Below are 27,626 nucleotides of genomic sequence, written 5' to 3'. Positions count from 1 at the left end.
AAAATAACACATGTAAACAGACGAATTTTTCTCCTGGTCTTGTTTATTGAAGACTTGCATTCGATGTTTATTTGGTATCTATTCTATTATCTGTGGGCTTCAAAACAAAAGGTTTACACATATGTGAGTACACAGACACCCACATACAATTTGAATGGTCCATGACATAATTTATGAACTTCTAGAGAATACCTTCAAAAGGTGAGTACAAATATCTCTTGCATAAACCAGAATTCCAACACACGAGGAAATGGGGAAGCACTGGGAAGAGGAAAATATCTGTAGTGTTTGTTACTATACCACTAGTCCGTTGTGACATACACTTCCATACAGAAAATAGCTTTGAACACAATATATCTTGGTGGCCAAGTATGTCAGGAGTTAGCTGTTTCATTGAAAGAAATATAAGAGAAAGATTTTTTTTTTTTAACTCTGAGAAATATTCCAAAATAGATTCTCTGACTTGATTGATTAGTCAAACTATTTTTATCCTTTCTGGAAAATTTTCGGTTTTAGTAAATGTCAGACAAGTAGAAAATGTCTATAGTGTGTGAGAGGCCGCCCTCAAGACAATACAAGTAACACTCACCAGCAGTAGGACACAGGCAACAAAGTGGATGATGAGATCCCACAGCAGAGCAGAAAGCCAAAAATTAAAGGTGTAGACCCCACTCACATACTGGATATGTTTTGCTTTACTAACTCTCTCAGTCACAGTCATAAGGCAAAAGCCACTGGTGAAAATACTCATCCCAAAGAGCAAGTTAAAGACTATCTGGATTCCTGAGCTGCCTCTACAAAAGAAGAAACAAAGGACACACAGGGGCGTAATGACAACACTCATTTTCCTAACAACAGCACTTTATTACAGACATGGTGAAACAGGGAGAAAAGGTCAATTTAAAGCACTTCAGCTTAACAAGAACAAACATACCTTTTCTCAGACTTTTGCTCACGATGAGGCTGGGGCTTGTTGGAGACAGTAATGGTGGCATCCGGGCCGGAGAGCGACATAAAAATAATGTTGTCTAAAACTGACAAGGATAAGGATGGTGAATGGAATGCCTCATTGTTGAACCAGAAGGTGAACTTCTTCTGGTCTTTAGTCACATCAAGGGAAAGTGCAACGATGCATGAGTAAATGCAGTCTTTATTTTTCAGCAAGTAGTCCTCCATATCACCTGGAAGAAGGACATAACAGTGGTCATGAGGTCAGCTGCAGGAAAGATCACTACATGGTTTTTTTTTTGGTTTTTGGGGGGTGGGGAGGAGAGTGCTGTTTTTGTTTGTTTGTTTTTTTGTTGTGGTGGTTATTTTTTGTTTTGGTTTTGGGGTTTTTCTTTTTGTTTATTTGTTTTCTTTTTTCTTTTTTAGTTTGGCCTCGAACTCGTGATCCTCCTGCTTCTGCCTCCTTCAGCAAATCCTACTGTCGTGTGCCACCACAACTGACTGTTTTTGTTTTTTTGTTTTGTTTTGAGACAGGGTTCGTCTGAGTGGCCCTAGCTGTCCTGAAACTCTTTCTGTAGACCAGGCTGGCCTCAAATTCACAGATATCCGCCTGCCTCTGCCTCTCAAGTGCTGGGATTAAAGGCGTGTGCCACCACACCTGGCCTTTCAGTGTTTTAAAGAGAAATAATCCAATAGTTGACTTGTCTGACACTTCACAGCAGCCTCACATCTCAGCCATTAACTCCAAGAATTCATCACTCAGCCCTACAAATGTTATGCCTTTAGTTTAATTGCACTAAAAAAAAAAGAAAACAAATATAGGCTAGTGATATGAACACTCTCAAACTTCTTTCCTTGCTCTCAGATCTTTCCATTTCTACATGAAAATGTTTGTAAGAACTCCTGCTTCTAGCTTTTGCAAATTACCTCACAGAAAATCAAACTCTTCCTCAGAGAATACAAAAGCGAAAGAAAAACTTAAGACAAGGGGTTGGGGATTTAGCTCAGTGGTAGAGCGCTTGCCTAGCAAGCACAAGGCCCTAGGTTCGGTCCTCTGCTCTGGCCAAAAAAAAAACAACTTAAGGTAAGTCTACAGGAAGGAACAAAGGGCTACTTGGATTTGTGAAGACTTAAAAGGAAAAAAAATCAAACAATTAAGTTCAACAATCTGTATGACTCTTCTTGTCCCGTCTTTGTAGAAAGATAAAGCATGCCAGATCAGGGTGTTGAGAATTACAGCAAAAAGGTAAACAAAAAGCTATATATTTGTAAGAACTTTCAGAGATCCCATGAATCTGAGAAGGCACAAATTAAGAATTACAAATCTGCCCAAACAACTCCAAAATAAAAATCTAAGATCTAAAAAGAGAAGTTCCTACAAGTAAGCTTCATATTTACCACAGACTTGTAAACTATTACCTATGGCCTCAAAAATAAATAATTCTTAGATTCTTAATTGATAAAGAAAAAGAGGAGAGGAAAGAGGAGAAAGAGGAAGGATACCATTAGCTAAATTATCCAAAAGAAAGAAGGTGAAAACAATAAACTTAGAAATGAAAAGGAGACATTTCAACAGATACAAATAAATTCAGAAATCAGACAGACTTAACTTCAAAACTCATGTTCCACTCAATTGGAAAATTGAAAAAATTTTTAAAATGGATGAATCTCCAGACACATAAAACCTGCCAAAGTTAACTCAAGACGAAATAAACAATTTAAATAGATTTATAACCAGCAATGAAACTAAAGTAGCAATTAAAACTCTCCTAAGTAAAAAAAAAAAAAAAAAAAAAAAATCAGGACCAGATCAATTCACTGCAGAATTATACCACCCCTTCAGAGAGCTACTACCAATACTACTAAAATTATTCCATTAGACAGAAAAGGAAATAATGCTTGCAAACTACTTTTTATGAATCCACAATTAACTCGACACAAAAACCAAATAAAGACACAACAAAAAGAAATAAAATTATACACCAAGCTCTCTGATGCAAAAATTCTCAACAAAAAAACTGCCAGAATGGATTCAAAATTATATCAAAATGATAATTCGTAACAATCAAGTTAGCTGGGTACATACATACATATATACATAATCAAATTCATCATAGACAGACACAATTACAGAAATCACGATTGTATCAATAGCTGCAGAAAAGGCTTTTTACAAAATCTAACATGGACTCTAGGGCAGAAATCACATGATCATCTTAATAGATGCAGAAAAGGCTTATTGACAAAATTCAACACTCCTTCACAATAAAAGTCCTGAAGAAACTAGGAATTGATAGGACATCTCTAAACACAGTGAAGGCTACATACAACAGTACCTTAGTTACTTGTCTATGGCTGTGATAAAACACTATGACCAAAAGCACCTTGGGGAGGAGAGGGTTTATTTCACTTAAGCCACACTCTATTACTAAGGGAAGTCAGGGCAGGAACTCATGGCACAGAACTAGAAGTGAAACTGGAGCAGAGACCACAGAGGAACACTACTTAATGATTTACTCTTCACGGTTTGCTCAGCTTGCTTTCTTATACAACTCAGGACCCCCTGCCCAGAGGTGGCGCCACCTGCAGTGAGCTGGGCCCGCTGGCATCCATCACTAATCAAGAAAGTGCTCTCCAGACTTGCCCAGAGGAGAATCTTACAGGGACATCTCTCAACTGACATGCCCTCTTCCCAGGTGACTCTGGCTTATGTCAAGTTAAGAAAAACTAACCAGGACAAACAGACATGTTGCCAACATTATATGGGCAAAAGCTCAAAGTATTTTTGCTGAAATTAGGAGCAAGACCAGAGTGTTAATGTTCTTCATTCTTGTTAAATATAGTCCTGGAAGTCTTACCTGGAACAATAAGACAAACAAATGAAAGGAATAAGAACAGGTAAATAAATCAAAGTGTCTTTATTTACAGGTCATATGATTTTATAAAGACAATAATGACTTTGATAGAAAACTATTAGAGCTGATAAGTACTTAGCAAAGTGGAAAAATACTAAGGTAACACTGAACACAAAGAAGCCAAATATAGTGGCCTTCCTAAACACCAATTACACACACACCAAGAAAAAGACCTAGGAGATAGTCCCTTCACAGAGGCCTACAAAATACTGCTACATTAATTTAACCAAGGAAACGAAAGGCCTACACAAGAAAAACTGAAATACTCTATAGAAAAACTGCAGAAAACATGACTGGCTAGAAACACCCCTGCCTTGCTATTTCCCGCTGCTGGGACAAATACTCTGAGAAGTAACTTAAGGGGGAATGGGTTTATTCTGGCTCACAGTTCAAGGGCAGTCCACCATAGAAGGGAAATCAAAATGGAAACGCTGATGATATCACATCTGCAGTCCGCAGGAGCGTGAGGAATGCAGGCACTAGGCTGCCTACCTCCTTTTATGCAGACCAGGCCCAGGGCCAGGAAAGGGTGCCACATACTTTTAGTATGGCTCTTTCTACTTCAATTAACTTAACACAACCCATCATGTGCTTATGTGGAGGCTAAATAATCTCTCTCAGGTGGGCCTGGGTGCTCATCTCCTAAGTGATTCCAGATCCCTTTCAAACAAAAAGCAATACTAACCATCACAATCTCCCTTGTTCATGTGTTGGAACGACCAACATTGTGAAAATGGTTGTCTTACCAAAGCAATCTAGAGGTTCACTAAAGTCCTTGCCAAAATTCCAATGTCATTCTTCACAGAAATATATAAAAAAAATATTTAGCAGTGCAAAAGACCTCAGCTAGCCAAAGAAATATTAAGCAAAAACTAAAGTAATAATAATAATAGTCTGGAGTGTCACCATAGCTGATTTCAAGGTTCATTACAGAACTCTAGTAACAAAAATAAAGGCATGGTACTGGAACAAAAATGACCATGCAGATCCATGTAGTATAAGTTCTACAAATGAGACAATGTAGCTGCAGTCACCTGATTTTCAGAAAAATTATCCAAACATTAATTAGAGATAAGAAAGCCTCTTTAATAAATGGTGTTAGAGAAACAGAGTATCTATACATAAGAGAAGAAAACTAAATACTTATTTTCACTCTGCATTAAAAACTCACTCCAAATGGATCAAAGATAGTAACATAAGGTCTAAAACTCTGAAGAGGAAAGAATAGGAAAAATACTTCAAGATACAGGTATAGGTGTTCTGAATAGGACTGCAGTTGCTTGGAAAACAGAGGCAATACTTAACAGGCTGGATCTTATAAAATTAGCAACCTTTTGAACTGCAAAGGGGATGTTGACTGAGTAGAGACACTATCTACAGAACAGGAGAAAATCTTGGCCATCTATTCACTTGGCAAATAACCAATATCTAGAGTATACAAAGAACTAAAAGCAAAAACCAAACATCAAGAAAACAAACAACCCAGTATTGGCATATTTATTTATCAGCTATAACAAAGTGTGTGTATCTGTGCACATACACATGCATATAAGATCATATCTGAACAGAAATAGTTTTACCTCTATAACCTCCAGCTGGGTGTCTTTCTATTTCTATTTCTTGCCTAAATTGTCTAGGAAGGACTTAAAGTTTTATATGAGTAGAAGTAGAAAAATCTACTTGCTATCTCTGCCATGTTTCTAATCTGAGGAAAGTCTGCCAGTCTTTTTGCATTATGGATGATATTTACCCTTAACTCCAAGAATGACATCCTACTTGATCATGGAGTATTAATCCTGTTAAATGATCCACTGAATTGTTTGCTACTATTTTGTTATAAACGTTTGCACCAGGACTCATCGGGGATGTCAGTCCATAGTTTTATTTCCTTATAGTATCTTTTCCTGGCTTGGGTATTGAAGGAATTCTGGCCTTATAGGATTCATTTGGAACTATTCTTTTCTTTTCTTTCTTTCTTTCTTTCTTTCTTTCTTTCTTTCTTTCTTTCTTTCTTTCTTTTTTTTTTTGGAATATTTTGAGGAGGGTTGGAACAGCTGGCTTTTAGTTTTAGTAGAGACTGATAAGAATATCTGGTCTTGGATTGCTTTTTAATGGGCAGATATTTTTATTACCAGCTTAATCGCATCAGTCACAGATCTACTGAGCCTTTATATTTTTTATGTTTGAATCTTGGTAGCATGTGAATTACTGAAATTTTGCTTATTTCATTTAGGGTTATTTATTTTGTTTGCTATATAGGTTACCATAGACCTTCCTTATAGTCTTTATATCTATAATCTGAGAAGTAATGCCCTCTCTTTAACTTCTCCTTGGGCTATTGAGCCTTCTTTTTTCCTTTTCAACATATCTAAAATGTTTCAAGTTGGGTCTTTTCTAAGAAGCTGATTTGACTTGTTGGCTTTTTCCCCGTTGTATCTTTTATTTATTTTTCTTTTCTTTGATAGCAGAGGCTTATTTTGCTCATCTAGTTACTTAAAAATATAAGGTTAGGTTTACTGACAGCTTTTCTCAATTATAATTCTTCTCTTAGCATTTTTCACATATGATACATTTTGATGTATTATTATTTCACTTTTATTTGAATCATTTATTTCTCTTACAAATTCTTTGCCCAATGGGCCTTTAAGAGTGTGTTATTTCTACTATATGCACAAAGGTTGTGACTTTCTTGCTGTTACTGATTTCCAGTTTTATTCCATTAAGATCTTAAGAGATATTTCATATGATTTCAATTTTTAAATTGTAGTAAGACTTACTTTGGCCAGGCGGTGGTGGCTCACACCTGTAATCCCAGCACTCAGGAGGCAGAGGCAGGTGGATCTCTGTGAGTTCCAGGACAGCCTGGTCTACAAAGCGAGTTCCAGGACAGCCTCCAAAGCTGCAGAGAAACCTTGTCTCGGAAAAAAAAAAAAAAAGAAAGAAAGAAAGAAAGAAAGAAAAAAAAGAAGAAAAGACTTACTTTGGAACACATTATATATAATTCATATCTTTAATATCTTTAATAATGATCCTTATGCAATGACAAAAATATAAATTATATTGTAGTAGACTGGACAGTTTTATGTAGGTCTGTTATGCTCGTTTAAGCTACAGTGTTGGTTAAGTACACTGTTCATTGAAAGTAAAGTTTAAAATGCCCTACTATTATTGTGGAGTCATTTATTTTCTCCTTCATTCTGTCAATGTTTAATTTACATATTCAAGAACTTGGATCTTTTGATGAGAAATAGTTGTTGCCCTCTTGGGTTTTGTGGACTTCAACTACGCTGAGAAATAACCTCTATAGTTAGAAGAGCACAGGCTTAAAATCTTCTTTGAAGACGACCCCCCTTTCCAGTTTCCTGAGATGTGACTGCTTCTAAGTGTCTTAATTTCCCTATAAATCTCATCTTTGTTCCTCCTTATGGTAGATGACCCTTCCTATCTCAGAGTACCTCCATCACCAGTAACAATAATGGCCTTGAAGTGTGGCTCTCCTCTGTGACTGGCTGGCTTTGTGAAACTGATTACACAATAAGAGAAGGGACAGGGAGAGATGGGAGAGGAGAGGAGGAAGGGGAGGTGAGAGAAGAGGAGGGAAAGGAAGGGAGAAGAACAAATAGCTAAACATTCCAGCTGAGACTGTCCTTTCAAACTAGCACAAAAGGTCTTCATCTGCTGGCACTCTTTTTCTGTTTATAAGACACTTACCTTGCACTTTATGAAGTTTTTGGTTTTTAGCCTTTAACATGATCTCAAGATTTTTGGTGAGATTCTGGGTCAAAACAGGATCTCCAGAAACTGAGAAAGGCACAGTGGTCTCGCCATACTGCTCCAAGTCCATTACCCTGGCAGGCTTTTTAGGCGTTGAGAAGCTTATGCCTTTCATCAGAAGGTACATGAGACCCAGAAGTGCCAGCAACTGCAACAACAGCAGTTTCCAGTTGCGCCAAGAGAACATTGCCCTTTTGATGAACATGGCTCGGAACTGCTGGGTGTAAAGAGCCCACTACAAGAGAGAGAAGGCGGCATTACCGTGGTCATGGACCTTGAAGGAAGTCATCAGCGCAATGACTTCAGTTGTGTGATGACACATTGTAGAAGAAAGAGTGCAGCTGCTAGACCAGGCACTCCGCGTTCTGAAGGCATTACAGCTTGGCACCTAACTTCAGTCCTGGGAAAGTTCCCAGAGGGGAACCATTGTCATCAGTGTGTTCAGGGTGCCTCTTTGCAGAACACCATGCCCATCCTCGTACATTAAACACCATCTTTCAACATTACATTTCATATCAAGTTTCTGTGGCCAGTGTTTAATCTCTGGTCTGCAGGATTGCAGCGTACCAGGAAACAGAAGAACTTAGTTTAAGTTTGCAACTTGCCAAGTATATTTTCACCTAACCTCTAAGTTCAAAACAATTCCCATAGTTAATTCGAGAATGTACATATTTGTCTATTTTTCAAATTTTGGAGCCAATCTGTAGTTGAGTATTGGTTTGTTTTTCAGTTAAATAATGGAACCTTTATTTTAAGGACATACTTTTTTAGAGAAGGTGCCTGGGAGTTAAAGGAAAACATGTTACGCATATTGACATTTAAAAATACAGTTATTATATTCTCCCCAATATGTAGACATCCCATAATTCAGAGTGGGAAAATATCCCTAATCAACAAATATGTTCTGAATAAGAGAGACCCCACTGGTTAATGCGACCCTTGACTGGAAATAAGGTTAACTGTGGAGAGAGAACCTTTCTTTCCCATCACAGTCCTGATAGGAAGAAGACAACGTCTGCTTTCAGGAGATTACTTCCTACATGTATTCTAGAATGAGAAAATAAACAATGTTTTAATCCAGTGATCAGCTTTTCTGGACTGACCTAAAAGCTCTGACCTTACCCTCAAAACTGAAGAAAAGCGGGAGAGCAATGGAAATGCCCCACAGTTTATCTGTCTGCACCTGAAGACAAAAGACAGAGCGGGGAGAGGAGGTGGCACAGTGTGGCATCCAACATCGGATGCCACACAGTGTACACCTGACTATATTCCACTCCCTGAAACAGCCTCATCTGTGTTTAGCTGAGCTTGACCAAAGACAACCATGCAGTAAATGACAGTGGGAATTACCATTTTAACTCGAAATTCTAGACACTCATTGTAAACAATACCCTATCTTCACAAGCTCCCAAGTCCCATGGGGAAAACATAGGAAGTGTTTCTAAGAAACTTGAACCAAATATATCCATGGTCTAAGAATCTCTGCTGCACACACATGCAAAAATTTTTAAGCAAGACAAATCAGGAGAGCAACAAGACAAAAATGTTAGACAATGAGGCGACAGCCCCATGCTAACACAGGGATTCTGTGATTCAGCGACACCTAGAGTGAAATGTCTTGTGTGTGTGTGTGTGTGTGTGAGTAGTGAGTGTAATTGTTCATATCAGCACTCTTCAACTGAATGCACTAACACTTCTGAAAACTAAAATGACCCCTATGAGGAAGACCACCTGCGAAAGGAAATCTGGGCGGGCAGGACGGCTTAGCTGCTAAAGGTGCCTGCTGCAAACCTGCTGCTCTGAATTCCGTCTCCAGAACCCACATGGCAGAAGGAGAGAACTCCACAGAGTTGTTCTCTGACCCTCACATGTCATGTACACATGTGCACACATCCCACACAATGAGCAAATAAATGTAATAAAACAATGAAAATAAAACTGCTTTTTACCTTCACTATTTTACAACTGAGTTAGAAAATTAAGTAAACTTCTTTACAAATTTTCCCTATGTGGGTGAGCTTGCTCTAAGAACTCCAAACCTCTTTTGAATTAATAATAAAGTGAAATGTCATCTTTTATTACTTCTAAACATACTAGGATATTCTTGGTGAAGGTGCTCACCCCAGTATTGAAGGAAGAATTAGAGTGTCCTCCTGGATAATTTGATCTATCAAAATTTCTGGGCACATTCATATTCTGGTTAGCTTCACTTATGCTTTGGTCCACTGTGGAAGCTGGTTGGACAATCTCAGTATTCAACTTCATGTCTGCAAGATTACTGACCCTACAAAACACACACACACACACACACACACACACACACACACACACACACACACGTTAATATATTATAAATATTAACATACATATAAAGAGATATCTTTTAACTACAATAGTAGTTCACTAACTCCTGCCCTTCATAGAGATATTTTTAATGAATATTACATACCAATGCTAACATTAATGATGGGATACATGCTCTGGAGATGGGTGTTGGGAAACATTGAATCTTAGTGGTCAAGCAATTGCCCAGTATGGCTGAGGCCTGGGGATTGAATCCCAGCATCCAAAAATTTCTGGTTCTCTAGATTGAATGCAAGGCTTTGTGTATGCCAGAAAAGCACTTGGCCCCAGTCCTGAGGTACAAAATAAACTAAATATGAACAAAGTTCCAAGAAAATGAGTTTCTTGTTTTTAGAGTAAAATGGTTATTAAATGCTCTATATTTTACAAAATTATAGTGATAATTGCAGTTTTATTTTCTATAATATTTCCAATTCTATGGAAGTCTAATACATTTGTTTTTCTAAATTTTCTAGACTAAATAAATATATGGATTACTTTACAAAGCAAATGAATATATGGTTGATTTTTCCTCTTTGGTTCATAAATTCTCTGAGAGAACTGTGTGTGTGTGTGTGTGTGTGTGTGTGTGTGTGTGTGTGTGTGTGTTAATATAAAGGGAAAATGCTACACAGAATAACAGAACCAAAGTATAAGAAGATGTTAAGGGCTTCTGGGGCAAAATGGTGCTTTAGAAGCTGCCTCCATGTGACATGATTAACAAGAAGAGTTGTGATAACAGACTATTCCAAAGACAGGGCACTGGGAATCACATAGAGCATATGATGTCACCTGATAGGGGGCAGAACACAGGTACTCACTTGAAGAAAACCTCATCCATGGTAGTCATGGAGACACCAAAGCCAGTGATGCCCAGCTCTTCTTGTGTTTCTTCTAGGACTCTGAAAAGTTCTGCAAACCTAAAAGATAACAGAGACAGTATTTGTGCTGTCTCCATAAATAGAGATGTGTGAACATTCTGGGCTAATTTCCCTCAGCTGTGTAAAGAGTGCAGTTAATGTGTCACTGAAATGCTCCTGGTGTTAGTGGCTTCCATGTCCCTGGCAAATCATGAATGTGGGGGACCAGAAGGAAGATATACCAACAAGTTGCCACAGCAAACTGCTTCCAGTTTCCCAATAAAACTACCATTAGCTTTCTGTATATATTGACTTTCTGCTTCTCCTGCTAGTTAAGATTTAATTTACTTATTACATGCGATGGCTGCTGTGAAACACTAACACAAACAGGATAAATACTCATAAAACTAATAAGAAGTATAAGACACCCAGAACAGAAAATGAAAAACAATAATCTCAGAAGTTAGAGACTGGGTGGAAACTGCCCATCCCTACACTGGGGGAGTCTTGGGCGATCTCAGCACATGTGGGTGGTGGTGCAAGACTAGTTTTTCTGAAATGTCTTAGAACCTCATTCTTTAAAATCCACTTACTCTGGGAAATCTTCCATTCTCTGCTGTGCTCTCTCTAAGGACTGCCATGGTCACAGGACACAAAATACATTATGGAAACCTCTGACAAAAGTTTCTTATATCTTGAATCAAAGTTGGATACAAACTCCTTTCCCTCAAGATCAGGGGCGACACAAGTTTTACACACTCTCGTAATGTGTTTTCCAAGACAGTGACAAGTGTGTGCATGCACATGTTAACGAATGCATAGTGTGGCTTCCGGGCTGTACTAAATCCAGCAGTTAGAACTGGCTCTTTCTGTGCAGAGATATGACTAATTTTTAAATCATTTTATTAAATTCATTCATTCATGTAATGAAAAGCCTCTGTTATGTTCTCTCTGTGTGTATGTGTGTTTATTATCAACATTATTCCAGTTTTTACATAATAAAATAAGTGATTTCAAAATAAAATATAATGCTAAGAAAGGAGATATATATATATTAAACAGCAAACTCAAAAATGGAAAAAAATCAGAAAAAAACACAAAAATTACAAGCATTATTTTTATTATTATCATTTTCTGGCTTTTTCACAGAAATAGCAAAAACTATTCAAAACTTCTCAGAGAAACATAAAGATTCCAAATACTGAAAAGGACAAAACTGCAGTCACCAAAATAGACACTAAGCAATGTGACAGAAAAGGGGCACAGGAGCTAACCCACACAGGTGACAGGCAGTGCTTAAAAGTGCGCCACAAACAATGGACAAAGTTTATTCAATGAACGGTGCCAGGGAAGTGGCTACTCACGTGTGGAAGAATTAAACTGACCTTCCTTTATATTGTATGGAAAAGTAATCAGCCTACAATGCCAGTCAGGGCTACACAGTAAGACCTGGTGTCAAAAAACCAAAATCATCCCCAAGTGGATGAAATGAAACCTGAAACCTAAAAACTGTCAAACAACCCAAAGAAAATAGAGTAGAATCTCCATGACATTGATCTCAACAAATATTTCTTCTTAGATAAAATTCAAAAAGCATAACCAACGAGATAACTATTTATAAAGAAAAAAAAGGATTGCATCAAGCTAAAAACTTTCTAAATTAATGCTAGAATAAAGAGACAGCTCATATTGTGGGGTAAATATTTACAAACTATAGATTTTGTAGGGTTAATATTCGAAGTAGAAGGATTGCAATATCATGGAAACAAATAATCCAGTCAAAATGAGGAAACTCCTAAATAGACATTTCTCAAAGGATGATTTACAAATTTTTAACATAGCAAAAACAAGGAAATAAAAATTAAAAACACATCAAATATCAGCCCTTGTTAGACAAAAGTTCATCTGGACTGAAGGTGACTCTTACTCATTTATCCTTGATGGGCTCTAACTAGCACAGCAGCACTCCTATGGAAGTTTCCAGAAAACTAAAATGTTATATATTCCAGTCACCTACTTCTGGTTATATAGCAAAATAAACTGAGATCAGCACCCCTAAATTCCTTTGTTCAAAACTCACAGTATCTGAGGTACAGAAGCAAAATGGTTAAAAAAAATGACATTACATTATGTAGGTGCACAGTACAGCACCATATGGCCCTTAAAGATAAGGAAAAAGAGTCATTATCTGTGTCAACCCACATATATCTAGAAGGCATTATCTTCAATGAAAAAAAAACAAACCACAGTCACAGAAAGGCAAATAATGCATGGTTTCATGTATAAACTCACAGAAGTAGAAAGCACAAAGGAGGTATCAGAGCCTTTGTAGGGGTGGGGGTGAGGATGTGGCTGTTGATCAAAACGTATAAACTCCCAGTTAGATAGGAGCAGTAAGCTTCACTGATCCTTAGCACAGAATGGTGACTATAAATCTGATATATGCTTTTAAGTGTTTTTTTTTTTCTGAAAAAAAAAAGAAGTATATGAAGTAATGTATTTATTAATTGTTTGGTCATTCTGTAACATAAGCATTTACCAAAGCATCACAATGTACCTTATACATTATATATACATTTTATATATATATATATATATATATATATATATATATATATATATATATATATAAAGAGAAAACATTAAAAATCCTTTTTCTAGAACAAAATAAATTCACTTGTCTCTACTCATCAAGAAAAAAAAATATATCAATATAGTGCCCTGTCTTATTAATTAATCCCAGCTCTCAATGCTTGGACATGAGGATCTTATGGATGCTACCTTTTGTGGTATCCTTCTGTACAATTAGTGAAGTATTAGAAAGCCAATGCTCTTAACAGTATGTCTCAAAAGGCAAGTGGCAAGGATATATTTTCCAAGCCTGAGGAAGCCTGGAAAGGTCATGGTGGTTTCTGGGGACCCAAGGGCCACCATGCAGCATTTCTAGATCCATACCTGTGTGTGTACTCCTTTGGCAGGACAAATGACAATTCAGCTGCAACATCTGTCTTCATCTCAGCAGTTGGTATGTAATCCCTAATCAGCTTGGAGATTTTTCCAACATCACATTCAGGAGTCTTCACCATGACTAGGTGATATCCCACACCTAAAAATTTCCATTTAGAAGGTCAAATGAAGGCATTGAATAGTCTCTGCTAAAGCATGCTTAATCTCCATGATTCAGGTCTGTTAGCCACAAATGATAAGGCATTTCTTGTTCTATGATATGAAGATACACACACAATAGCATCGAACAGTTGTGCATGTTGTTAAGAATTTAGCATGCAGTACTGTTAATGCTTAGCTTTTTCTGAGTGATCCCCAGTTCCTAAGCTCTGATGCCGCTGGTGGAGTACAAGGTAGAAACCAGAGAAACAAACTTGACTGGGCATTTCAAGAAGTGACAAATCCATATATCCAGAGTGAGGAGGGGGAGTGTTGGTAAAGAGAGAAGCAAGCATGGACAGCTCAGGACTGACTGCCTTTGTGCCCCAGGCTACCCTCTCGGTAAAATCTTCCATCTAGAGACAAGGTGTTAGACAGCTTTTTGGGCTATTTAATCCACCTTCTTCTCAAATGATCATTTTCTGAATAAAGCAAGGTTTAAAAGATTTGAGTCATGTCTCTGATTATTGACTTCTGCAAATGGCAGGAGTGGTTTGCTCTGATATTCTGGTTACACACAGAGAATAAAGTGTAGTGTGTATCCTGTGGTACAAATCACTTGCTTACTCCTCTAAAGAGGTGTGTTCCTTTGTGTGTGTGTGTGTGTGTGTGTGTGTGTGTGTGTGTGTGTGTGTGTGTGTGTGTGTGATATATGGTCATGAGCATGTGAGGCAAGTGATCTTCCCCAGAGCTACAATCCCCAACTCTCAAGGAATGTACTACAGTAGCTACCAAATAGTGCCACCAGAGACCAGAATGAATCAATAGCAAGCTAAGTTACAAATCACAATTGGAGAACTACAAAAGATGTTCCCTGTTAGTATTCTCCTTTCCTGCTAAAATGGTAACCAGTAGCTAAGAGAGCAAAGACAAGCATTATTTGATGCCTCGATATATACTAATTTAGCTCCCTAAGCTGGACTGCTGCTGCATCCTCTGCTAGGGATTCTGAATTCTGTAATGCGCTGGCGGACATCAAATGGAAGCTACCATTATTGTTTGCAACCCCCTTCCATTGCCAACATGGTTATCAAACTTAATTTTTCATTAATAAAAAATCCTTTCTGATTCAGGCTGGCTTTTATTATGTATTATGTATTTATTCACTGTCTTAAAAACCTACTTTTCCATTGCTCTTTTTTTGTATGTGTATGGTGTGTGCATGAATGTATGTGAACTCTTGTGTGCAAGCATGTGTGTGTGTGTGTGTGTGTGTGTGTGTGTCTGTGTCTGTGTGTGTGTGTTCATGTGTGTGGATGGGAGACAGAGATTAACATTGGGTGTCATCCTTGAGTGCTGTCCTCCTTCTACATTGAGGCAGGGTCTCTTACTTGACCCCAGAGCTTGAAGACTTGGCTGTTCTAGCTAGCTAGCTTGCTCTGGGGGTTCCCAGTCTCAGTCTCCCTGGAGTTAGGATTACAGGCAGGCCACTATGCCCACCCTGCATTTAAACATTACATGGGACCCAAACTCAGTCCTGATACTGACATGACACTTCCCTTACTAAGCATGTTCCTAGCCCTCATTGCCCCTTTCAGCTTCTTTTTAAACTGAAAACCCTATCAACAGTCAATATATTCAGGCACTGATTGTATGTGCCCAGTTGGCCTACTATGAAAATGGTTTCTATTTACTGATTGTAAGTGCAAAGGCATTCAACAGTATTATTTACCCTACTTCCGACATTCAGAAAATTTACTATTAAAGCCCACATTTCTCTTTGGAGGAGGGAAAAGAAGAGGTGCTCTATCCTTCTGAAAGGTGATGAAGCACCATTAAGTACAGAAAAGCACTGGCTTTGGTGTCAGATGCATCCAGGCCCAAATCTCTTCCAATTACTTTCTGGATTTCTCATTACTGAAATACGAGCCCTGGCTTTCTTATCCACAAGAAGGGAGAGTTCTGCAGATAATATTAAATAATGTGTATGAAGAGTGAGATCTAACAACTTACCCATGGGAGAAACAGTAAATTTGAGTTGAATGAATTCAAGTACTGTAATGAAGTCATCCCCTAAGTTTGTATTTCTTACTGATTTGGGACTGATTATTCTAAAGTCAATAACAAATGGTTTGTATGAACTCACTTTTTATGTATTAGTCTTTGTTTTTGCAGCACTAAGGGTTAAATATAGGGCTTATGCATACCAGGCAAGCATTCTATTGATGATCCAGCACTTTTTCTTTTACTTTGTTGTGTAGAGAAGACAAAAAAGAATGAAAATGATGTTGAAATAATGTTTTATGAGACAAGGTATTCCTACGTAGAGCTTCCAACCCATCATTCCTACCTCCTCAGCCTACCAAGCACTACAGTTATAAGCACGTACCACCACACCTAGCTAAAAGAATATTATTACAGCACCTATGTCCAAAGAATCAAATAGAGAGACCATATAATTTCTTCAGGAAAAGCGAAGAGCCACAGCACTTCAGGGACCCCATGACCAGGATGGCAATGCGGTCACCCAGCACATCAGCTTCATCCATGTGATGTGTGGTCAACAGGATGGTACGGTTCTCTTTATATTGCTGAAGGAGGTCCCAGGTGGTCCTCCTTGAGATTGGATCCATGCCAGATGTTGGCTCATCAAGTATCACCACCTAGAGACAAGAATAAGTAATTATGGCTCTATTTATTTCATGCTTGCTTTATGTGAGATAATCTACTGTACTTGGGGGACATATTTAAGCAAAGATATGGACTCCAGATCACCCTAAATCATTAACTATCACACCTATGACCACATTACATCAGCTACATTAATAATGGGAAGCTGCTCTCCTTACAACTGGGGGAGTTGGATTTATGCCGGCTTTTGTGTTTGAATCTGGAGGAGCAGAGACCCATTTTATTTTATTTTATTTTATTTCTTACTATGTTTGTATACATGTGTGGATGTCAGAGATTGATATCCAAGGTCTTCCTCAAGCACTCTATATCTTATCTTTTGAGACAAGGTCTTACAGTGAACCCAGAATTCATCAATGAGCTGTACTGTTTGAACAGCAAGCTCTGGGGACCTGCCTGTCTCCATACCATCTTTGGTTTAAGATTATAGACCCCCACAACCATGTCTGGCACTTTTACCTGGGTGTTGGGGATCTGTTGGCAGTTCTCCATGTGCCCTGTAGCTACTTTACCATGGAATCATCTTGCCAGCCCCATACGAGCCTATTTTAACTGTTATTTACCTTAGTGTCCCCTATAAGAGCTATAATGATTGAGAGTTTGCGCTTCATCCCTCCACTCAGATCCTTTGACATTGTATCCCTTTTCTGTAGCAGGCCAAAAGAAGTGAGCATCTTGTGAATTTCTCTGTATCGTTTACTTGGAGGTATTCCTTTTATCTAAAAAGAGGAGCCAAGGTTTATGCAGTGTTTTTAACCTTCTGCTTAGAAAATTCTTACATTAGGGCTTTAACAGAGCTGTTGGTATATACTGGCCCTTCTAGGTAAAGCGTCAGGTCCTTTTTCACACTGCCTGGAGGATTTGAAGAGTGCAGAAAGCCAGTGCTCACCACATAGTAGAAATGAAGGTGTTCTGACACTGTCAGCATGGGGAACAACAGGTTATCCTGGGGACACAAGCCCATGCTTTTCCTAACTTGAACCATGTCAGATGAGATGTCATATCCACTAATATAGACCTTTCCTCTGGTAGGAAGATATAAACCTAGAATTAAGCAAAGATATGCAGGGCTTAGCTTCAGCAGGAGTGCATGACAGCAGGCTGCCCACTAGAGCATAGCCTGCAGAGTCTATGAATTATGCAAAAGCAACAATGTCTCCTACAGAGATACATGGCATCAATGGTCATAATCTGATGATGATGGAGAGAGAAATGACTTTTCCTTTTTTGTTTAATTTTATATCCCTTTTGAAAATGGTTTGGCTTTGGAATTAAAATGTAATTACAGCATTTCCCACCTTCCCTTTCCCCCACCAACCTCTCCCATTTGACTCCCTCTACTATCATTTTGTGACCTCTTTTTTAATTGTTGATAAGTAGGTATATATGTATTCCAAAATATATAAACACAACCTTCTCAGTCAATGCAATGTTTCTTGTACATATATGATTTCAGGTATTGTATAGCCAATTAGGAGGTTCTTCCCCGAGGAAGACTTTCTCCCTTTCTTGACATCCCTTAGTTTCCTGTAGTTCTTTGTGTATGGCTGGGGCCCTGTGAGACTTCCCCTTCCGTGTTAAGATATCTACTGGTGTCCTCCTTGTTTGGGTCTTCTTTAGGCAGCCATGTCATTGAGATTTCATGGGTGTATTTTCCTTGACATTTCTAGGAGACACCATCTCAGAGTGGACTTCCTGTCCCTCTGGCTCTTACAATCTTTCCACACCCTCTTCGTTGATGTTCCCTGAGCCTTAGGCACATGAGTTGTGTTATAGATGCTGGGAACTGTAGCTAGAGTTTTCCTGCTTGGCCCACAGTCAGAACAAATCTCTCTCACCCACCAGGCCCATAGATGCTCAGACCCAACCAAGTAAACACACAGAAACTTATATTGCTTACAAACTGTATGGCCATGGCAGGCTTCTTGTTATCTAGTTCTTATATCTTAAATTAATCCATTTCTGTTAGTCTATAAGTTGTCACGTGGCTCATGGCTTACCAGTACCTTACATCTTGCTTGTGATGGAGGAGGCTGGCAGTATCTTTCCTCCCCTGCATTCACTTCCCAGAATTCTCTTCTCTGCCTGTCCCACCTATACTTCCTGCCTGGCTACTGGCCAATCAGCATTTTATTTATACAGAGCGATATCCACAGCACTTCCTCTTTTCTTTTCTTTTTTTTTTTTTTTAAAGGAAGGTTTTAACTTTTACATAGTAAAATTTTATATAAAACCAAAAATTATCAAGCAAGAGTTAGAGTTATAATATCTAGTCTATTTATAATAACTAGTTTATTTGGCAAAATTAAAGAATATATCCTAGCTATCTTATATTTGTGAGTCTAAGGTTTTATATCTAACTTATCTTTTATCATAACGTAAGGAAAATTTCAACTACATCAGAGACCTCAGAAGGATATAATATTACCTGAGAAACGGGAGAAGGATGCAAGCAACTTTCGGGAGTCTTGCAGGGTAGACAGAGACAGCTGGCAGCCTGGACAGTCACTTAATGTTCCTTTGTAAAGTTGGGGCATTTGTCTTCAGCCCACAGGGCTAGAGTTTCTTGGTCACTTTTCTCAGTGTCCTGTAGAATGTCTGGCAGTTTCCTCTGCAAAGTAGGAACCTGAAGGACCATTTTGTCAAGCAAAGTTCAGTGGTCACCTTTCTATGGGTCCTGCATGTACAGTCGATCAAGCAGTCCAGGCAAGAACAGTTTCTTGCCCAAATGGCTATTTTGCCAAGGTGAAGATAAACTAGATAAACTCTATATAGAGTGTCTTTGATGCCCATCCTCCTCTCTGAAGTAAATTGGTGCTGCCAGGAGCAGACATATCTCACTGTCCAGAAAGTCTAAATTTTAAAAATATTTTAAATGCCATATTCTGTAGGTCTTTGAAGTATTTGAAGATTACCTGTCTATCTGAAATATATCTATGTATACCTAGAAGACTTAACTAACATGGCTATGAGTATGATTATCATAGATGACTAATGTAATTATCCATTACAATTTAAATGAGCTGTACAAACATAATACCTTAAACAAGAGTAGAAATATACACATAGTATAACAAAATTAACTTTAAGTTTGTATCAATAGACTAAAATCTATACCAATGTAAAACATTTTAAACAAGTTGTTGCTCTTTAAAAGTAAGTTCATTAATCTACCTTTTCATCCTATTATATTTATATCATATCCCCTTTTCTTCTTTAGAAAGAGATCACATTTATAATCAACCTGATTTAAATAAAAATATTGGTTTTTCTCTGTCTAATACCAGAGGCTCTTCTGATTTGGGACACAAGAATCTCTTAACCTCTTTTTTTTTTTTTTTTTTTTTATCAATATGCCTGGGTTTAGAGATGGAGTGAGCCAATTCCATCTCCAAAGCCAGCTTGATATATTTGGGAATTTGGGCATAGTTTTTCTTACTACTTCCTGCTGGAGGGGTGTGCTGTATCTTATGGGGATATAAAGAAAATTTTAGGATTATGGAGTAGTCCGTGAGGGTGTATCATTTGAGCCAGTTGCCTTGAAACTGTTTTGGATGTTGGATCATCTGGGCCATGGTGTCATCGGAGACCTTTCAGGGGGTCTTGGCTGGTCAAACCTGATGTATCTTAACCTGGAACAAATCCATAGCCTCTTGCTTTCTGTGGAAACAAAAGCAGAGCCTCCTTTCCAAAGCATCATATCCTAAGATACAAATTTTGAAGTCAAGGTATCTTTAAAATATACAGATTGGTTTATAATCAAATATCTCTCTTCAGTTAAAAATCCCAAAGACAACACAATCCAGATTCTCTGTGTAATATCCATCTTCACGTGGCTTATTTTTATACTACCTTTACTGTTTCTTTAAAGACTTTATATATATATATATATATATATATATATATATATATATATATATATATATATATATATTTTTTTTTCTCTTACAAGCCTATGTATATTTTTACACACATTGCAAAGCATTTAAAGTCTTGTTCCATCTGAATTTGTCCTATTGTAAATCAATTGCTTTAAACTGCAGCATTTTTAAGACTGAAACACTGCTGTGGCTGCTGGCTCTGCCCACCTCAGCTTCCCAAAGTGGTGGTGGTACAGTTTACTGCCAGCTCTGGGTCTGGAGCCATGTGTACCTTGCAGAAGCAGTTTTATCAAAGCAGCGTGTAGTCCAGAAACCTCTTTTTTTTTTTTTTTTTTAACTAGCATTTTTTTTAAATGCAGCAGAGTAAAGTGCCGCTTGTAGACGCCTCATTCCCTCCACACTGCAGGTCAGGAACCCGCCATAGTAGCTAAACCAGCAGGCTGCTACTAACTTGAGAGAGACAACTAGGAAGCTGTTTTTAGCTCCATTTTAGAATCTTTTTTTTTTCTCAGGTTTTAGGTGGAAACTCTTGCCAACACGTTGGGCACCATTTGTAGCTAAAGTTTTCCTGCCTGGCCCACAGTCAGGACAAATCTCTCTCACCCGCCAGGCCCATGGATGCTCAGACCCAACCAAGTAAACACACAGAAACTTATATTGCTTACTGGCCAATCAACATTTTATTTATACAGAGCAATATCCACTGCAGGGAACAACATACTTATTTTCTGGATTTTTGTCGGTTTCTGGAATGGTCTCCATTTATTGAAGTTTCTTTTTTGTTTGTTTGTTTGTTTTGCTTTTTGAGACAGGGTTTCTCTGTGTAGCTTTGTGCCTTTCCTGGAACTTGCTTTGGAGACCAGGCTGGCCTCGAACTCACAGAGATCCACTTGCCTCTGCTTCCTGAGTGCTGGGATTAAAGGCGTGCACCACCACCGCCCGGCTTTGAAGTTTCTTTGATAAGGAGAGAAGTCTATATGTATCTGTGTTTACAAGGATAAATATTTAGAATATAGTTAGGAATCATGATGGTTTAGTAAAGCTGTGGTTTTAGACTCTCCTCCAAGATCTGTGACCTCACTAGCCCCAGGTAGTTGGCCAGATTCCAGTAGCAGGCATGGTTTCCCTCTTGATGAGCAGTCCTTAAGTCCAATTAGAGAGTTGTTGGTTACTGCCGAGGCATGCATACCACTATTGCAGCTTTCCTGTTACCTTGCCATGTTGGTCATTGTTGTGCACAGGGGTCACAGCTGGATAGGACTGTTGATTGCTTCCCCCTTTGGAAGGTTAAATGGTACCTTCTGTTAACAAGAAAGCTGGTCCTCAGGGAGGAGGCTTTCAGGGGAGATATAGCTCAGATCCTCAGAATCCTGTGTCTGAAGTGTATGGTGTCATCAGGAATAGAGATTTACCTTCAAACCCTAGGATGAAAACCAATGGCAACAGCAATAACCTATAATGTTTGGGGAGTCTCTTAGATTTGCCCAGCCAACAGCTTGAAAAGGGGCTTCTCATGTCTGGTATTGGGGTTTCTGTTACATAGTCTATGGTACTTTCAGCCCAGGTGGGAAATAGTTTTTATTTAAACTATATATGCATACACACAGACTTTTATGTATTATATGTAATTTTAGGTAAATAGAAAAAATATGATTCTTTGTGGGTTTGATTTCAGACATCCTCACTGTTAGTTTATACTTTCCCTCTCTCTCCTTCTGTATTCATCTCCTGTCACCTCCATTTTAACTTCTCCCTTCAAATTACTTGTACTCTGATAGTCTCCTCTCTGGTGCCACTCCACAGTCCCTTTTTGTTTTCCTGGTACCTGCAGTTACTCCAGGTTATTTACCCACACCTGAAGATTTGGAGCTAGGAGCCACAGATGACAGGCAGCATTCCACGTTTGTCTTTCTGGGTGTCTGTTATCTCACTCAGTATAACCTTTTCTAGTTCCATCCATTTACCTGCAAAGTTCATGATTTCAGTTTATCTGGTTGTTTTGACAGCTAAGTAGTATACCATGGTGTATATGGACCACATTTGCATTACCCATCCATCAGTTGAAGGACATTTCCTAGCTATTGTGATTAGAGCAGCAATAAACACGACTGAGTAGGCTATTGAGTCCTTGGGGCATATGACAAGGAGTTAAGTAACTGGTCCAGAGAGCATATTCACATTCAGCTTTTTGAGAATTCTCCACACTGATTTCTATAGGGGCTGAAGCAATTTACAATCCCATCCATAGTGAATTCTTTATATATTCTGGATATTAATCTTCTTTCAGATGTTTAGCTGGAAAATATTCTCTTCCACTCTATGGGCTTCCTTTTCACTTGATTTTATTCCTTTGATGTACAGAAGAAAAAATGCTAAAAAGTTTTATGATGTCCCACTTATCAATTGTTGTCCTTAATTCAAGGCAAATGAAGTCCTATTTAGAAAGTCCTTTCCTAGGTCTACATCATATAGGGTACTGCCTTCTGCCAGTTTTGGGTTTCACATTAAGGTTGTTGATCCATTTAGAGTTAGTTTTTTTTGCTTGGTGATAGATACAGGTCTAATTACATTCTTCTACATGTGGACATCCAGTTTTCTAAGCACCATTCATTCAAGATGCTTTCTTTTGTCTAGCATATGTTTTTGGCATCTTTTCCAAATACCAGATGTCTGTAGCTACTTGTACTCATGTTTTGATCTTCAATTTGGTTCACTTTCAATTTTGTTCACACATGACACAAAAGCACATCTGCTTTTGCTCCAGGACTGTGTTGTCTTTATTCCTATGGCTCTGTACTATAGCTTCATGTCTATAGTATAAATTCCTCTGGCATTGTTCTTTTTTCTCAGGATTGTTTTAGTTATGCAGAATCCTTTGTGGTTTCATGTAAAGCACAGGATAGTTTTCCCATTTCTTTGAAGAATGATATGGGGATTTTAATTAGGATTACATCAAATCTGAGAATGCTTTTGGTAGAATGGCCATTTTCACAATATTAGTTCTATCAACCCATGAGCCTGTGATGTCTTTTTGTTTTCTAGTGTCTCTCTTTCTTCAGAGGTTTAAAGTTTCCATTGTAGATGCCCTTTACCTCCTTGGTTAGGTTTATTCACAGATATTTTATTTTCGTTGAAGCTATTGTAAATGGGAGTGTGTCCATGATCTCTTACTCTTTGTTGGGGCATAGAAAAGCTGTCCATTTCTTGGTGTGTGTTGAGTCTGTATTCTACCATGTTACTGAAATTGTTGATTGTTTTTTGGAAGTTTTCTGGTAGAATTTTTGGAATCTCTCATGTATAATATCATCTGTAAAGAGAGACAGTTTTTTTCCCCCCTGTGTGTAGCTGTCTAATTAGCTTCTCTTTCCTTATTTCTCCAGCTAGTGCTTCAAGCACATCTTTGCATCATTAGACAAATGTTCCCCCAGCATAAATGAACGTAACACATCTTTAACACTGCACAGCACTGGTCCCTTGATTTCAGCATGCTGCAGTGGCAGGTGGCGGTGCCTGGCAGGTGGTGGTGCCTGGCAGGTGGCAGTGCCAGCCCCTCATCTACCTCCACTGCTGCATTGCCGGCTCTCTTTTGTGCATCCTCTTCTGCACTAGTCCCTGCACTGTGCTTAAGGACATTTGAAAATCTCTGCCTTATAAAGCAACAGTAACAGGTTCTGGGACAAGGACATGCTGTTGTGGACAACTGTCATGCACACGTAACACATGGAGTGTGTTCCAAGACAGCAGACACAGGGACATCAGTGAGTGGGAGGAGATACTCACTGCTGTCAACCGTGACAGCGATTCCTTTACAGTCATGTGACACTACTTCAGAAAGAATGCCTTTAATAAGAGGTTTTTAAACTGAGGTTCAGGAGAAATTCACTAACATTCAATCTGCATCACTCACTGTCTCAGAAGCCCTACCTATCCGGCACACCCTAGAGATCTCAGGCCTGTCCTGGATCTCACCTGACACTGTCACGTGCTTTCTGCCGTACCTTACTTACTCTTTTTCTCTTCTCTGGTCATGTGACAGTTGCTATGCTCTTGTTCCCAGGCCCTATATGTCCTTGTAATACACATCACTCTTTCTATTCATGGTTTTTTCAATCTAAAACTAGCAATCTAGACTCAAAGCAGGAATGATTTAAGATTGCCAGGGTAGAACCCTCCCTTTGAGGTGTGTTTCTCAAGCCACATTACAAAACTCCTGTCTACTCATCAGCATCCTCAACCAATATAAAATCCCTGGAGGTAAGGACTCATGGCCTATCTGTTCACTTTGGGTTTCTATCTCAATACCTTGCATGTTAATAATCTATATTAATGGAGTAAACAAAGTTATTGGTTCATATGACATTTCATTGGTTGAAATTAATTAAATGTGGAATTCTCAGACTGATGGGACGGTCCAGTGGGTAAAGGTGCTTGTTGCCACACCTGACAGCCTGAGTTCAATCACCAGCCCCATGGGAAGGAGAGAGAACTGCTGGGGTTAGCCTCTGACCTCTACATATGTGCTATGGCACAAATGTACCTCTCTCCAGACACACAACATAAGTAAATAAAAATGAGGTTTATTTTTAAGTGGACTATTTGAGAAATTAGAGAATTTTCTAGGTGTAGTTCCCCATCTTAAGAAGTAGTTGGGCTATACAGATGTGTACATAGGTCAAAATTTAGCAAATAAAATTTAAACATTACAAAATATTTTTATCAAAAGAAAATTTCTAAGTTACATAATGGAAAGAATATTTGATGTCTAAAATTAACTTTGAAATATTTTTAAATGGGTTGACAGGTATATAAAAATTGCAGTAAATGAGATGTCTCAGTGGTTAAGAGCACTGGCTGTACTTCTACAGGACCTGAGTTCAATTCCCAGCACCCATATGGTGGCTCACAACCATCTGTAGTAAAATTTGGTGCCCTCTTCTGCCCTGCAGGCATACATGCAGACAGAACACTATACATAATAAATAAATAAATATTTTAAAAAGAAAAAAAAGTACAGTAAAATGTTGGAATAGTAGAATAGGTTTTATATATATAGGTATATTTGATTTAAAAAATTTCAGTTGAGCTCTGTTTGAAATATTGTCAACAAATTAATATATATTTATAGTATGCATTCACTGGGGGAGTAATGCACACTAAGAAAATCAAAATGTTTTTCCTGTGATGTGGAGAGAAGAACAGAAAGTAAAGCAAAGTGGGGACCAACAAAGACGATGACCACAATCTTTAAAAGAGGGGCCTGGATGACCATTCCAGATGGCACACTCCAAAGAAAGGTGGGCTTGAAGCATCCCAGACCTCAAAATAAGCACTAATCTAATTGTATAATAATGATTTGTACTTTAAGAACTGAGTGAATTAGGGTTGGGGATTTAGCTCAGTGGTAGAGCGCTTGCCTAGCAAGCACAAGGCCCTGGGTTCGGTCCTCAGCTCCAGAAAAAAGAACTGAGTGAATTAACTAACTGTATTACGATGATATCAGCTTCAGAAGTATCAGCAGAAGCCTCACACTCGACCCTTGGTCCACTGAACTTGTCCCCAGTGTGACCCTGAATACATACCACCCTCAGTGTGACCCCAGATACATACCTGTGAGAATGGACAAGGTGGTGGTCTTTCCTGCCCCATTATGTCCTAGAAGAACTGTTATCTGTCCCTCGTACATGTTCAAAGACAAGTCTTTTACCGCCATCAGGGTACTGTTTTTTAAGGTGAATTCCTGTAAAAGGAAAAACAAGCACTAATTTGATTACTGTTACCTGTAAATGAGGACTCAGCAATTATTCAGAGTTGGCGAAAAATGTCATTAATCTCAAGGCTAGAAATAAAAAAAAAAAGTCAAAGAGAGATTAAATTATGGAGACCAAACAATGCTTTCAAGCAGTACACAGGGACGGTTTCGGGGCAGGCTACAGACTCACCCTGACCAGTCTTAGGTTGTTGTTGCTCTGCTCCAACCTTAAAGCTGATAAAACCCCAGCCAGCCACAGGCAGTCAGGCCTAGCGACCTCAGTCAGTCTTTTTCCTATGCCTCAGAATGAACTATTGAAGACGCAGTGCACTTTACCAGCTTGAAGACACTACTCATTACACCTAAGAGGAACACATGAGCCACACAACTATCTACCTAGCTACACATTCCAAAATTTGGGACTGACAGACCTCAGACATCTCTCTCTACCACATACTAAAAGCTCATTAGTCATTAATCAGTGCTAATCAGCTCATTTGTTTATTCAACAAGAAATTATTGGTATGTAGCATACGTTGAGAACATGCTTTGACGGTAGCTATGAAGAAGGTATACATGGCACCTTCTCCCATGACAGAAAAAAAATTGTAACAGGAGAACAGGAAAACACATATGCATATGTACATATGAATGATTTAGCATTTTACTAAACATTAGCCAAAGTAAGCCTCAGTGGAACAAATAGAGCTCAGAACAACACTCCTGTAAATAGTCGGATACTTAACAAAGGAAGAAAGGCAGCTTATCAGCTGGGCAAAACGGAAAGTACACATCACGTAAACTGTATATCTAACAATGGTCAGGAAGTTGCAAAAGGAATCACAAAGACTACTTAGATACACCTTTTTCCACCTGTGCCTGAAGGAAACAGTGCTTTGGATAAGATGGTAGATTGCAGCTTTTCTGCGACAGGCTTAGAGCCGATCCAGACCTTCAACAGTACCAGGCACTCACGGTGCCGTTTAAGTTTTTCACCAAATACTGAGAAGTGAACTCTGGCTACTAGACATTAGCTCCTCCCCTGAACCAAATCCTTAAACCCTACCTAAAAAACTTCAACCTGGCCTCTGGGTTGTTGTTGCAGACACACTTAAGTACATTCCATTCTCCCGCTCTCTCTTCCTCTCTTCCTCCTCAGTCATCTTCCTCTCTCCCTTCCTCCCATATCGTTGATATAAGAGGTGAAAATCCCACGTCATGTCTAGAAGCTACTATCTCACAGCAGGCATTCTGTTCCTCTGGCTCTTACAATCCCCCCACCCCACTTTTCCATAATGTATAGGGAGCATTATGTATAGGGTATAAGGGTTCATTGCAGTTACATCAGTGGGGTCGGTTA

The 27,626-nt window shown here is 38.6% G+C and overlaps 1 protein-coding gene across 1 annotated transcript in view; it reads right to left on the bottom strand.

The window, feature by feature from the left end:
* LOC118576607 (ATP-binding cassette sub-family A member 3-like) overlaps nt 1-27,626 on the bottom strand; it is a 97,317-nt gene that overhangs the window by 28,879 nt on the left and 40,812 nt on the right. Inside the window, exons 11-20 of the mRNA XM_036176812.1 lie at nt 26,125-26,254; nt 17,526-17,680; nt 17,200-17,355; nt 16,398-16,608; nt 13,796-13,946; nt 10,802-10,900; nt 9,759-9,921; nt 7,575-7,872; nt 935-1,181; nt 590-794 (exon numbers count right to left, since the gene is read on the bottom strand). Of these exons, the coding sequence (XP_036032705.1) occupies nt 590-794; nt 935-1,181; nt 7,575-7,872; nt 9,759-9,921; nt 10,802-10,900; nt 13,796-13,946; nt 16,398-16,608; nt 17,200-17,355; nt 17,526-17,680; nt 26,125-26,254 (1,815 nt within the window). The remainder of the gene's footprint in view (nt 1-589; nt 795-934; nt 1,182-7,574; nt 7,873-9,758; nt 9,922-10,801; nt 10,901-13,795; nt 13,947-16,397; nt 16,609-17,199; nt 17,356-17,525; nt 17,681-26,124; nt 26,255-27,626) is intronic.

The sequence above is a fragment of the Onychomys torridus genome, chromosome 1, assembly GCF_903995425.1.
Source record: "Onychomys torridus chromosome 1, mOncTor1.1, whole genome shotgun sequence".
Taxonomy (NCBI): Eukaryota; Metazoa; Chordata; class Mammalia; order Rodentia; family Cricetidae; genus Onychomys; species Onychomys torridus.
This window is presented reverse-complemented; position numbering and strand designations above follow the sequence as displayed.